This window comes from Salmo trutta, chromosome 35 (genome assembly GCF_901001165.1).
Source record: "Salmo trutta chromosome 35, fSalTru1.1, whole genome shotgun sequence".
Lineage (NCBI taxonomy): Eukaryota > Metazoa > Chordata > Actinopteri > Salmoniformes > Salmonidae > Salmo > Salmo trutta.
This window is the reverse complement of record NC_042991.1, coordinates 23,397,198-23,411,078: the sequence shown is the minus strand read 5'-3', so window position 1 is coordinate 23,411,078 and position 13,881 is coordinate 23,397,198. Positions and strand designations below refer to the sequence as shown.

The 13,881-nt window shown below is 40.4% G+C and overlaps 1 protein-coding gene across 1 annotated transcript; it reads right to left on the bottom strand.

Annotated features, from left to right (window-relative positions):
• Nucleotides 1–1,358: 1,358 nt before the first annotated feature.
• LOC115174895 (ribosome production factor 2 homolog) lies at nucleotides 1,359–13,040 on the bottom strand. Its single transcript, XM_029733899.1, has 10 exons — nucleotides 12,917–13,040; nucleotides 12,557–12,689; nucleotides 12,415–12,452; nucleotides 8,683–8,722; nucleotides 8,258–8,339; nucleotides 8,069–8,145; nucleotides 3,137–3,236; nucleotides 2,335–2,437; nucleotides 2,055–2,199; nucleotides 1,359–1,845 (listed from the first exon to the last, which is right to left on the bottom strand). The coding sequence occupies exons 1-10, from the start codon at nucleotides 12,937–12,939 to the stop codon at nucleotides 1,660–1,662; spliced, it is 927 nt and encodes a 308-aa protein (XP_029589759.1). The 5' UTR covers nucleotides 12,940–13,040; the 3' UTR covers nucleotides 1,359–1,659.
• Nucleotides 13,041–13,881: the final 841 nt, after the last annotated feature.

The window sequence follows — 13,881 nt, the reverse complement described above, 5'->3', positions numbered from 1 at the left end:
TATTTGTCCCACCCTTATGAAGTTTTCCCTCTACTCTCACTCAACTCTCTACCACCTAGATAAGAGGAATACTTATGTGAGAATGCTGTTCATTGACTATAGCTCAGCGTTCAACACCATAGTCCCTTCCAAGCTCGTCACCAAGCTTTGGACCCTAGGACTCCTTCTGCAACTGGTTCCTGGACCTCCTGATGGTTCGACCCCAGGTAGTGAGGGTAGGCAACATCACCTTGGCCACACTGACCCTCTATACTGGGGCATGCTTTGTACCTTCCTGTATCCCCCGTTCACCCACGACTGCGGGGCCACGCACGACTCAAGTTTGCGGATGACACGATGGTGGTAGGCCTGCTCACCGGGGACGATAAGACAGCCTATAGGAAGGTCAGTGACCTGGCAGTGTGGTGCCAGGCAACCTCTCCCTCAACGTCAGTAAGACCAAAGAGCTGATCGTGAACTACAGGAAACAGGGGGTGAGCCCACCCCCATCAATGGGGCTGCAGTAGAGCGGGTTGAAGCTTCAAGTTCCTTTGTGTCCAAATCACTAAGGCCTTAAAATGATCCACACACATGCAAACAGTTATGAGGGCACGAAAGCACCCCTTCCCCCATCAGGAGGCTGAAGATTTGGCATGTGTCCTCAAAAAGTTCTACTGCTGCACCTTTGAGCATCTTGACTGGCTGCATCACTGCTTGGTATGGCAACAGCACCACCGTTGATCGCATGGCGCTACATGACTGAGGCCGAGCTTCCTGTCATCCAGGACCTCGCTATCAGGTGGTGTGAAAGGAAGGTAAAGACTCCAGCCACACAAGACTCTCTCTGCTTCCGCATGGCAAGCGGTACCAGAGAATCAAGTCTGACACCAACAGGCTCCTGAACAGAATATATGCTCAAGCCATAAGACTGCTAAATAGCTAACAAAATGGCTACACAGACAATCTGCATCGACTCTATTTTTGCACTAACTATGCACATGCTACACACAACATGCAGACACTTTCAAACTGACTTAACACACACAATCATATATCCTGATGCCCAGTCACCTTACCCCTATACATATCTACCCCTACCACTTCAGTATCTCTGCACATTGAAAATATGGTATTAGAACTGATCCTGTATATAACTTACTTGTGTTCTTATTTATTGTGTTTTTCTTCTACTTTTATAGTACTATCAATATTTATTACTGCATTGTTGGGAAAGAGCTTGCAAGAAAGGTATTTCACTGTGCATGTGACAAATCAATTGTAAAACCTCTGAAAAGAACAGCACGACAGATGTACAAAATAAATGTAATCAATGAGACAATGCTTCCGCCATGTACAAGTAGAGATTAAAATACAGAAAATATTTTAGAGTATTTTATTTTAGAGCAATGGCATCTTATTGAACTACGCATTTTTTTTTTCTTATGCACATACATCTGAGGCTTGCCTTTCACACAAAGCATTTCCAGATTAAGCAACATGAGCAACAGAATAAAGACAATTTGTACATCATTAACAAGAGATATTGACAAACATACCTGCAGAAGGTAAACATGTATGTGGGGGTAATTCTTTAATAATGACAATTCTGAAGACATCGGTCAACATCCACAGTTAGCGTGACGTGAGCCTGTGAAATGTCTTCCCAGGTTTTAATGGACTTCACTCCACTTCTACCTTGGCTGTTTTCGGGGATGTCTCTCCCTCCGCAGCGGCTGCCGGGCCCCTCCTCTTCCTCAGACCCTTCATCTTACGTGTCTGGAGCTTGGCCAGATCCTGCTTCTGCATGTGCAACCTGCCAAACTTGGTACCAAAGGTATCGTGGGATATGTTCTTCTTCTTCTTGGGCTGTAAAGAATAGAATTGACAAAGAACATGACTGATTGCCTTGATGTTTCATTTCACTACATAGATACTTCTAAATGATTTGGCCAATGGCACACAATACCATTGTGCAATTAAGATACTTTCAAAAAGAATAAACCTTCCGTGACATTCAACATAGGGACTCATGAAAGAGATTGAAAAAGATGACTGCAACTAGAGTTGTTTCATACCTTCAGAGCCTTGGGCTGTCTGTGAGCTGTCTTGTAGAGGTCGTCTGATGCCAGGTGTGTTCTCCGCAAGACAAAGTCAAAAGACGGCCCAATCTCCTCCAGCTCAATCCTTGGTGTACGACATCCAGACTTCTTCAACAGAGATCTGGAGAACTCAAAGAGTTTTGACTAGTGATCATTTCAGAGGTGAAAGATGCAGATCGTATGTAATTCAGCCATAATCTGTCATGAATAATAGGTGATATTGGTAGATTGTGTAGCTGCTAGCAGGCAGACATACCTGTAGCTGCGCATGTAGATTTTCCCCTCCAGAGCAGTGAAGTGCAGGGCATGCTCCAGACCAGCCAGACGCACTGAAGGCACAACAGGACCCCTGAAGAAGTCTGTACGACAAGACAATTAGAACAAAAAAACTGGTCAATAGCGTCGCCGACATGAAATGCAATATTATTACAACCTACAGAAATACTACGGATTGTGAAGGTATGTTTCCCCCCCAAAAAATTCTGTGCTAAACAAAAATATAAAACGCAACTGGTTAAGTGTCAGTCCCATGTGTCATGAGCTGAAATAAAAGATTGCAGAATTTTTACACAAACAAAAAGCTTATTTCTCTCAATTTATTTATTTTTTTACATCCCTGTTAGTGAGCATTTCTCCTTTGCTAAGATATTCCATCCATCTGACAGGTGTGACATATCAAAAAGGCCACTAAAATGTGCAGTTTTGTCAGAACAATGCCACAGATGTCTGAAGTTGACGGAACGTGCAATTGGCATGCTGACTGCAGGAATGTCCAACAGAGCTGTTGCCAGAGAATTTAATGTTAATTTCTTTACCATAAGCCACCCATATTTTTTTAAATAGAATTTGGGGGGGATAATTCAATTATTTCAATTGACTGATTTCCTTCTTTTGAACTGTAACTCAGTAAAATATTTGAAATTGTTGCATGTTGCGTTTATATTTTTGTTCAGTATAGTTAGAGGAATTTCTTTCTAACTGAAGAGGTAGGACTGAAATTAACCCCACGATGTCCGATTAACACCAAATTCAAATGTTTAGCTTAGACTAAACTGTACCTGTAAGAAGGCTCTTTAGGCGTTTGTGGTCATCATCATGGTCAAAAGCCTCCCCTGCAAACACCAGCATCGGTTTGGTCCCCTCAGGACATTTGCTGTTCTGCAATGCATTGGAAACAGAACATAAAATTACAGGAGATAGATTGTGATATAACAGGTAACATTAAACTTCACTTGTTTGCAGTCCAGAGTATATTATCAGTAAAACAAAAATTAAAAAAATTCAAAGACCAGGGAAATAGTGCTAAGATCTCTCTTTTGATAAGCATATCAAGACTGTTTCAAGAACAGCTTTTTTCCCCATCAACGTAACATTGCAACAGAAACTTTGTCCAAAAATTATGCAGAAAAATGTATCCATGCTTTTGTCACTTCCAGGTTAGACTACTGCAATGCTCTACTTTCCAGCTACCCGGATAAAGCAATAAATAAACTTCAGTTAGTGCTAAACACGGCTGCTAGAATCTTGACTAGAACCCAAAAATTTGATAATATTACTCCAGTGCTAGCCTCTCTACACTGGCTTCCTGTTAAGGCAAGGGCTGATTTCAAGGTTTTACTGCTAACCTACAAAGCATTACATGGGCTTGCTCCTACCTATCGTTACGATTTAGTCCTGCCGTACATACCTACAGTCACAAGACGCAGGCTTCCTTATTGTCCCTAGAATTTCTAAGCAAACAGCTGGAGGCAGGGCTTTCTCATATAGAGCTCCATTTTTATGGAATAGTCTGCCTATCCATGTGAGAGATGCAAGCTCGGTCTCAACCTTTAAGTAAGTCTTTATTGAAGACTCATCTCTTCAGTAGGTCCTATGATTGAGTGTAGTCTGGCCCAGGAGTGTGAAGGAGAACGGAAAGGCACTGGAGCAACAAACCGCCCTTGTTGTCTCTGCCTGTTCGGTTCCCCTCAAACCCTATTACAGGGGCTGAGTCACTGGTTTACTGGTACTCTTCCATGCCTTCCCTAGGAGGGGTCTCTCTCTCTCTCTCTCACTCTCAGAGGACCATGCCTCAGGACTACCTGGCCTTATGACTCCTTGCTGTCCCCAGTCCACCTGGTCGTGCTGCTGCTCCAGTTTCAACTGTTATTTCTGCGGCTATGGAACCCTGACCTGTTCACCGGACGTGCTACTTGTCCCAGACCTGCTGTTTTCAACTCTCTAGAGACAGAGATCCTCTGAATGGTAGAGATCCTCTGAATGATCGGCTATGAAAAACCAACTGACATTTACTCCCGAGGTGCTGACCTGTTGCACCCTCTACAACCACTGTGATTATTATTATTTGACCCTGCTGGTCATCTATGAACATTTGAACATCTTGGCCATGTTCTGTTATAATCTCCACCCGGCACAGTCAGAAGAGGACTGGCCACCCGTCATAGCCTGGCTCCTCTCTAGGTTTCTTCCTAGGTTCTGGCGTTTCTAGGGAGTTTTTCCTAGCCACCGTGCTTCTACACCTGCATTGCTTGCTGTTTGGGGTTTTAGGCTGGGTTTCTGTACAGCACTTTGTGACATCAGCTGATGTAAGAAGGGCTTTCTAAATACATTTGATTGCTTGATTAACCTCTCTGCGAGTAAGGCTGAAATTCAGGAAACTAGCCTGTCTGACATGCCCAAAGTAAACTGCCTGTTACTCAAGCCCAGAAGCTAGGATGTGCATATAATTGGTAGAATTGGATAGAAAACACTCAAAGTTTCTAAAACTGTTAAAATAATGTCTGTGAGCATAACAGAACTGATATAGCAGGCGAAAACCCGAGGAATATTTTTGTTTTTGTTGAGCTCCGAATGACTTCCAATGCAATTGAAAGATCTAATTTCTGCCTCCCAGATTGCAGTTCCTATGGCTTCCAGTAGATGTCAAGAATCTTTATTCAAGGTTTTAGGCTTGTTTTTTTAAAAAATGAAGAAGTATTTGTAGTCTTTCCAAGTTGAGCGCCAGGGCAAAAGTACCATAATTTCCAGACTATTGAGCGGACCTGAATATAAGCCGCACCCACTGAATTAAAAAAAAGATATATATTTTGAACATAAATAAGCCGCACATGTCTATAAGCCGCAGGTGCCTACCGGTACATTGAAACAAATGAACTTTACACAGGCTCTTCGGGCTAGGGCAGTATTTTCATGGCCGGATGAAAAACGTACCCAATTTAAACAGGTTACTACTCTGGCCCAGAAAATAGAATATGCATATTATTAGTAGATTTGGATAGAAAACACTGACGTTTATAAAAAACTGTTTGAATGGTGTCTGAGTATAACAGAACTCATATGGCAGGCAAAAACCTGAGAAAAATTTAATCAGGAAGTGGTAGAAATTAGAAATGTCGTTTTTCTTTTGAATCCCTTGAAAAACTACAGTGACATAGGATTTACGTTGCACCTCCTAACTCTTCCATTGGCTGTCAACAATCTTTAGGAACTGGTTTCATACGTCACCTGTTACCGGGCAGAAAATTGTGGCTCAGTCAATCACTGGCCAGTCTGAGGACAGGTGTCTCGTGACGCGCGTGCACGTGACTTGGTTGCTTTTATTTTTCTTCTGGGATGAATACCTATTGCCCGGTTGTAAAATTATCGCAATTTTACGTAAAAAAATACCCTAAAGGATTGATTGTAAACATCGTTTGACGTGTTTCTACAAACGGTAATGGAACTTTGAACATTTCGTCTATGGATTTGCATCCACGCCACATGGCATTGTAAAGTGTTCTGGATGGGTCAACAAAACGGACATAAATGATGGACTTTGCAGAACAAATGAACATTTCTTGTGGAAGTGGGTGCCCTTCCGAGTGCATTCCGCCGAAGATCAGCAAAGGTAAGTAAATATTTCAAACATATTTTTTGAGATTTGTCGACGCCGTGGTTGTAGTCCAACTGTATAGCTTAGCATTGAAGGCTAAGTTCTGTACTCAGAACATTGAACAATTTTGAAATCTGACAAAGTGGTTGCATAAAGGAGTAGATTATCTCTAATTCTTTAAATAATTGTTATAAATTTTGTCAACGTTTATGAGTTCTTCTGTAAATGAATGTGCCTACTCACCGGATGTTATGGGGAGAAAACATTTTCTGAACATCACGTGCCAATGTAAAAATTGGGTTTTTGGATATAAATATGAACTTGATCGAACAAAAAATGCATGTATTGTCTAACATGATGTCCTAGGAGTGTCATCTGATGAAGATTGTCCAAGGTTAGTGCTTCATTTTAGCTGTATATCTGGTTTTGTGACGGCTATCCGTGCTTGGAATCTTTTTTTGTTTTGTTGCTAAGGTGCTATGCTAAAATAATCGAATGTTTTGCTTTCACCGTAAAGCCTTCTTGAAATCGGACAATGTGATTGGATTAATGAGTAGAGTATCTTTAAAATGCCGTATAATTCTTGATTTTTAATTTAGAGATGTTTTTTTTTTTATTTCACGCTATGCTATCTCACTGGTTGTTGTCCAATCAATCCCTTTAACGGGATTGTATCTCGAAGGGGTCCTCAATTAACGAAACACGGCTTGTAACATAAATAAATAGGCTTTAACGAAACACGGCTTGTAACAAAAAATAAAAAATTAGCAGTAAGCTTTAGTTGTCTTTTTGCACTGAGTCAATTCCTCACGCTGCTGTTTCCAACGTCTTATCATCGACTCATTAAGTCCAAGCTCCCGTGCAGCAGCTCCATTTCCTTTTCCAACAGCCAGATCAATCGCCTTCAACTTGAAAGCTGCATTATATGCATTTCTCCGTGTCTTTGCCATGATGAGGGTGACAAAATGACTACCGTAATCAGAATGATGGGAAGTTTGAGAGCGCTCGATTTAATCTAAACAGTAAACAAAAAAGTTGTTTGACCTTAACCCGTTCGGCAATTTCATTGGTCTAATGAAAGCTTCATGCCGCCAAAAAACTGAGCACGTCACAGAATGTGTTTTTGGGGGGGGGGGGGGGGATTTTGAAAGTGGGACAAATCCATATATTAGCCGCGTCATTGTTTAAGCCGCAAGATTCAAAGCGTGGGAAAATAGTTTTGCGGTAGTCTTTTTACAGGCGTGAACGTGGGCGCGCTCTTTGTTCTTTTCCTTTGCTATTGAACATCGTAATCTCCATCTGAAATATTATGGTTTATTTAGATATTAAGACAAATTGAGGATTAATAAAAAACATCGTTTTGACTTGTTTGGACGAACTTTGCTGGTATCATTTTGGAATCCTTTGTATGCATGTTGAAGGACTGGATTATTGAATTCAAAGGCGTCAACTAAACGGCGTTTTTAGGATATAAAGGACTTTATCGAACAAAACGACCATTCATTGTGTAGCTGGGACCCTTGGGATTGAAAACAGAGGAAGATCTTCAAAAGTAGTTGATTTATTTTATCGCTATTTGTTATTTCGTGACGCCTGTGCTGGTTTGGAAAAAATGCTAATGTGAGGCGCGGTCCTCAGACAATCAAATGCTATGCTTTCGCCGTAAAGCCTTTTTGAACTCTGACAATGCAGTTCGATTACCAAGATTCTAGCTAGTATTTTCGTGAATGTTTAATATTACGATTTTGTATTTTGAATTTGGCGCGCTCCGATTTCACCGGATGTTGTCGAATTTGATCCCGCTTGCAGGATCTCCGCACTAAGAGGTTTTTATGAGAAAATAGTTCATTTGTAGTTCATTTAGACCACTTGGAGACCAAGGAGGTGTATTCGTTTGGCTTTTTTTTAGCAGTGCGAGTGTACAATTTGGTGACGACACTTAAAGAACTAAGATTCGTAGAGATTAAGAACGTACAGAACATCAGGAGGTGCTGAAGGCACTCTGCTAAAAATTAAAAAAAGGATCTTATTGGCAAATACAGAACTCACATAAGTGGTATCATGCAGCAATGTGAAACAATGCAACTACAAATGACTATAGGAACTGCAGAAACATCACCTTGATCTCATTCAAGGAGTTATACTTCTCAATGCCCAGCTCAATCATATCCAGCACGTGGAAATCAAACAGACGACCTGTAATCAGCAAAAAGGAAAGGAGAACAACAAGGTCAAACCCTTATCTGCTGTGAAAAGTACTAGACATCTCATGTCTAGTCTCCCAGTGATAGAATACAAAAATGCTTACCAAATATGAGATTGTTTGGCCTTTTCTTGTTGTGTGAGCCAAACAAAAACAGCGAGCTATCCGTTTTCTTCGAGAAGAATTCCTGTAGACAGACAAAATATTAGTGATCGGAAATGGCAGTGCAATGAAAACATTGTATTTTAAAGTGATGCTAACTAATACACTACTGCAGTGTTTTTTTTATCCTGGTCCTGTGGACCCAAAGCATAGCAAATGTTTGCATTTTCCCTAGCACTACACGCCCGATTCCACAATAATTCCGGTGGGGCTACAACAACGTCCCTTGAACCAGGACTACTGCATTGAAACACTCACTATACTGTATGTTTAGGAACTAGAGGAATCAAAAACAATTTGAATTCTCAGGTTAAACAAACCAGTTTTTAGAGGGTACTGAAGACATGTAATATCTCTAGTTAACTGACCAATGATGTAGAATCTTCAAATGGCCTGGTTATATTTTTCCTGGAAGGAAAGAAAACATTTAGTTTACACGCAGGATAAAAAAAACACATTTCTCAAGTACCAACAATAGATGGACTATTTATGTTTTGTTATTATTTCAGTATACACAGTCCTTTATGCCCAAGTTGCTATAAATATCCAATGTTTACAGGGGGAAAATAAAACATGAAGACTAAATACAATAATTTCAGTACAACCACAATACTGGATTTGTTAAAATAAAAATAGTACTCCTACTTGAGTAAAAGCCCAGTGCAGTCAAAAACATGGTTTTACTCTGATAGATATTTCAACATTGTAGAATAGTGAAAACATCAACACTATGAAATAGCACATATGGAATCATGTAGTAACCAAAAAAGTGTTAAACATATCAAATTATATTTTAGATTCTTCAAAGTAGCCACCCTTTGCCTTGATGACAGCTTTGCACAGGCTTGGCATTCTCTCAACCAGCTTCACGAGGAATGCTTTTCCAACAGTCTTGAAGGAGTTCCCACATATGCGGAGCACTTGTTGGCTGCTTTTCCTTCACTCAGTGGTCCAACTCATCCCAAACCATCTCAATTGGGTTGAGGTCAGGTGATTGTGGAGGCCAGGTCATCTGATGCAGTACTCAAGATTGGTGGAAAAACTGAACTGTCCTGCACAAAGCCCCGACCTCAACCCCATCGGGATGAATTGGATTGCCAACTGCGAGCCAGGCCTAGTTGCCCAACATCAGTTCCCGGACTTACTAATGCTCATGGCTGAATGGAAGCATGTCCCTGCAGCAATGTTCCAACATCTAGTGGAAAGCCTTTCCAGAAGATTGGAGGCTGTTATAGCAGAAAAGGGGGGACCAACTCCATATTAATGCCCATGATTTTGGAATGAGATGTTCAGGTGTCCACATACTTTTGGTCATGTAGTGTACCACAGTTGCCAAAGAAAACAATACGAAAGCACACATTTACCAGTAGAATCTTATTTTTCGTTGATATTTTAATAAGAAAATTCTGGTTGCTAGAGACCCGACCCAGTCATTCGTTCTTTATGTTCTGTTGCCATGCTAAGTGGCAACATTCTTGTCCCTTGCTTGCTGCTAGCTAGCCAACTTCCTACGGATACGCAATCACTACCACTGTAGCCAGAATAACAGCATTTTCATTCAACTTTCATTGCATAACTCCCATCACGCAAAGGCTATATCCATATCAATAAATTTGACAAAGCAAAAATATGTATTAAGTCTTGGCTATAACATGTCCTGAGCGAAATAGCCAAGGGGTCTCAAATGGTCAAGACTATCTATATCCTATTCTTATTGCCAGATCTGTTTTCCCTAGTCACTGCATGTGCTTCTTCAACTATTTTGTTTAAAATGTATTTAGAGGCTATATTTAGAGGCCTGTGAGCTAGGATCTCTTTTTATGGGGAGCCCTATAATAAAAACAATTATAAAACAAATAGACTTGATCGCCTAAATTGCAATGCCTACAAGTTGAAGGCCTATTTTTTATTTGGATAGGCTTAAATTAAACAATGAATTATTAAAGTGATAATTTTGAATACATATGGATTTCAATAAACAAATGGACAATACTTCTATTCTCCTTGATTTAGTTCCTATTGCAACTCAGACAAATGACTGGCTGGATGACATACTGACCGACTGAACTGGATGAATTAAATGTTCAAATTTGTTGGAATGACGAGTTGCACGCACCATGCATGCTCTGCACTTTATTTGGCTAGTAGGCAAAAAGTCATTTTATCCTAATGTAGGCCTATGACTGCATGCCTCCAGAAGGGCATCTTCTGAGGCTGAGCAGTGTTTTTCCGAAGGCGCATGGTGCTGCATGGAGATCACAAGCTCTTCAACTGGGCAGCAGTATCACGATGGAGGGAATAGCCTACACGGAGACTACCTAAGACCACTGCAACAGAGTTACTGTAAAGTGTGGGAATAAGCTAATGCTACACTTTGCCTACCTTTCCCATGTTCATTTCATAGTCTATATGTTCATGAACCGATTTATATAAATCACAACAAATTATTTAAAATTCATATTAACCCCTCCTACAGGATATGCTTTGGCAAGATTTTGAGTGATTAAATAAATATCAAAATACTCTATTGTGGAGTGGCAAAACCTCCTGTGGTCATATATAATTTATAGATTCACCAAGCATCTATTATTCCTGGAAGATACTACTGGTTATGATTACCAACAGAGCCCAGAGAATGGGATGGTGCCATATTGAATTAGTCATATTTTGATAGGATGCATGCATGAGGATGTCCACAACACCCAGAGATAAGCTCAGCAAAAACATCACTTTTTCAGGACCTTGTCATTCAAAGATAATTTGTGAAAATCCAAATAACTTCACAGATCTTCATTGTAAAGGGTTTAAACACTGTTTCCCATGCTTATTCAATGAACCAAAAACAATTAATGAACATGCCCCGTGTGGAATTGTCGTTAAGACATTAACAGCTTACAGACGGTAGGCAATTAAGGTCACAGTTATGAAAACTTAGGACACTAAAGAGGCCTTTCTGCTGCCTCTGAAAAACACCAAAAGAAAGATGCCCAGGGTCCCTGCTCATCTGTGTGAACGTGTCTTAGGCATGCTGCAAGGAGGCATGAGGACTGCAGATGTGGCCAGGTCAATTAATTGCAATGTCCATACTGTGAGACGCCTAAGACAGCGCTACAGGGAGACATGATAGACAGCTGATCGTCCTCGCAGTGGCAGACCACGTGTAACAACACCTGCACTGGATTGGTACATCTGAACATCACACCTGCGGGACAGGTACAGGATGGCAACAACAACTGCCCGAGTTACACCAGGAACGCACAATCCCTCCGTCAGTGCTCAGACTGTCCGCAACAGGCTGAGAGAGGCTGGACTGAGGGTGCAGTCCATGAGGAGGAGATACACTGCAGTACTTAATGCAGCTGGTGGCCACACCAGATACTGACTGTTACTTTGATTTGGGACCCCCCCCCCCCCTTTGTTCAGGGACAAATGATTCAATTTCTGTTAGTCACATGTTTGTGGAACTTGTTCTATTTATGTCTCAGTTGTTTAATCTTATGTTCATGCAAATTAAATGTAGTTTATGTCCATGCTGTGGAGATACAACAGTGATGTTTCAATCTGCTAGGTGTAGGCATAATACAGCTAGTGCCATCTAGACAAATCCATTACATTAGCTACCTAAAATGTGAAGTAAACTCAAATGAGGACTAATAGACAACTTGAAAACGTGCAGGATACCTCTTTATAATACCTAGAATGTTAGACTGTAATCGTAACATGGTGTTTGTATGTTCACAGATTAAATGTTAAGTTTACATTCATGTTTCACGCATGGCTTTTCTTATGATCCTAACAATTTACGTATGATCTTCCTATGATCCTAAAGACACATACATTCAACATATGGGCAGGTATATGGCTCCATAAGGTCACCAGACGTAAATTAGTTAAGACCAATAACAGAGCTCCAAACCTCTCTTCCATTAACTTGTTTTCAGTTTTCCCACTCACAGACAGCTTCTTAGTAAAGGACTCTTATGCTAGGACGGTTTCTTTTTTTTACAATTTTAAACAATCACAGTAAGGTAGTTATTTGTTACCTAGAACTTATGAGAGAGAAAAAAGGCTGCATTGGTACTTTAAAATCAATCACTTACTTTTTGTACAGTACAGCACTTGGTTTCTTCAGGGCATACTGGAGAAAAAAAACATTCAGAGTTACCTAGCTATCTGGCACTCAAAACTTGACAATCTTCAATATTCTGGTAGGGGAGGTGGGTCGACAGTCAGAAAACGTACAATGTCCTTCAGTGCTTGAGTGACAGTCATACTGGTGTTGCCTCCTTTCATGATCATGGCATTCTTGACGTTCTCTGTAAGCTTGGGAGCTCTGTTGTCAAGAAAGCGCTTAGCCCTCTTCGTCTTAGGTTTTCTGAGGAAACAGTCATTCAACAGGAAAACACTTCAGCTATAGACACCATGACACTGAGTAAAACAACACAGATGCTTTGACATAGTATATTTCGCTTGATGGAAGATCTCAAACTAACACGGTTTAGAAGGCTACTAGCTAGGTAGTTAACTACATGGCTAGCAAGTGACGTTAACTATACAATAATAAAATACGTGAGTTGGCGAAACAAAAAAAACACAACCTACATTACTCCTTCCTTTTGTTTCATTTTGGTTGCTTCACTCGTGTGCTTGATGGCGCTTGCTTTAAAATACTCCACGTGAATTCACAACACCGGAAAATGTCGCAGTTACATATACGTCACATCCGTTGTTATGTACAGTATATACACACGTCGTACTCTTGTTTGGCCACATGATGGCGATAGAGAGCTATAAACCCCCTCCATAACCCAGCATCAACCCCAAACTTTTGTGGTTTACAATTTTTTCCAGAACTATTCATTTTCAAGTATATGTTAACTTGTATATCTTTACAAAATATCACATTCATGTGTGATATGAAATCATACAGGCCTTCTTATATTTCCGAGACCCAAAAGGGCAAATTCTATTAATTGAAAATGCTAAGAAGGGACAAGATAATAGCAAGGTAGGTTCACATCCCTAGCAGGTTTTATTTTCTTGCCACATAATCGCGTTGCTCTTGAATGGCCTGTCCTCATAATTCATCTATTGGCTGAAACATTTTGAAATACTCCTGTCTACTTCAGTGGAATACATTCAACAACAGCACATAATGTAAATGTGTTCTTTTGAATAATGATTTATTTTTTCTAACCTACATATTAATGGTTGTGTAATGGATGATATAGTCCTGGGGTAATCAGTACTGTGGAAGGGTTGGTGAGAGTACTGAAGAACAAATTAACAAAGCGGTTTCCTACACGGAATGAGATATTGAAATGGAATGTGAACCTTGTAACTTCCACAAATGTTCATCAATGACATTAACTTGTGTGACACTTTGAATCATAACCAGTCATTCTCCCACTTTGGTTGGATTACACCACTTACTATTTATACTGTATTTACCATTCAAATGTTTATGGATTTCACAGAAACCTTCCTCTCTGCACAGCTGCAAGACCTGTCAGGGTTCCCCAACTGGCAGCTGATTTTATTTAGCCCAAAAATATATGATCCCCCAA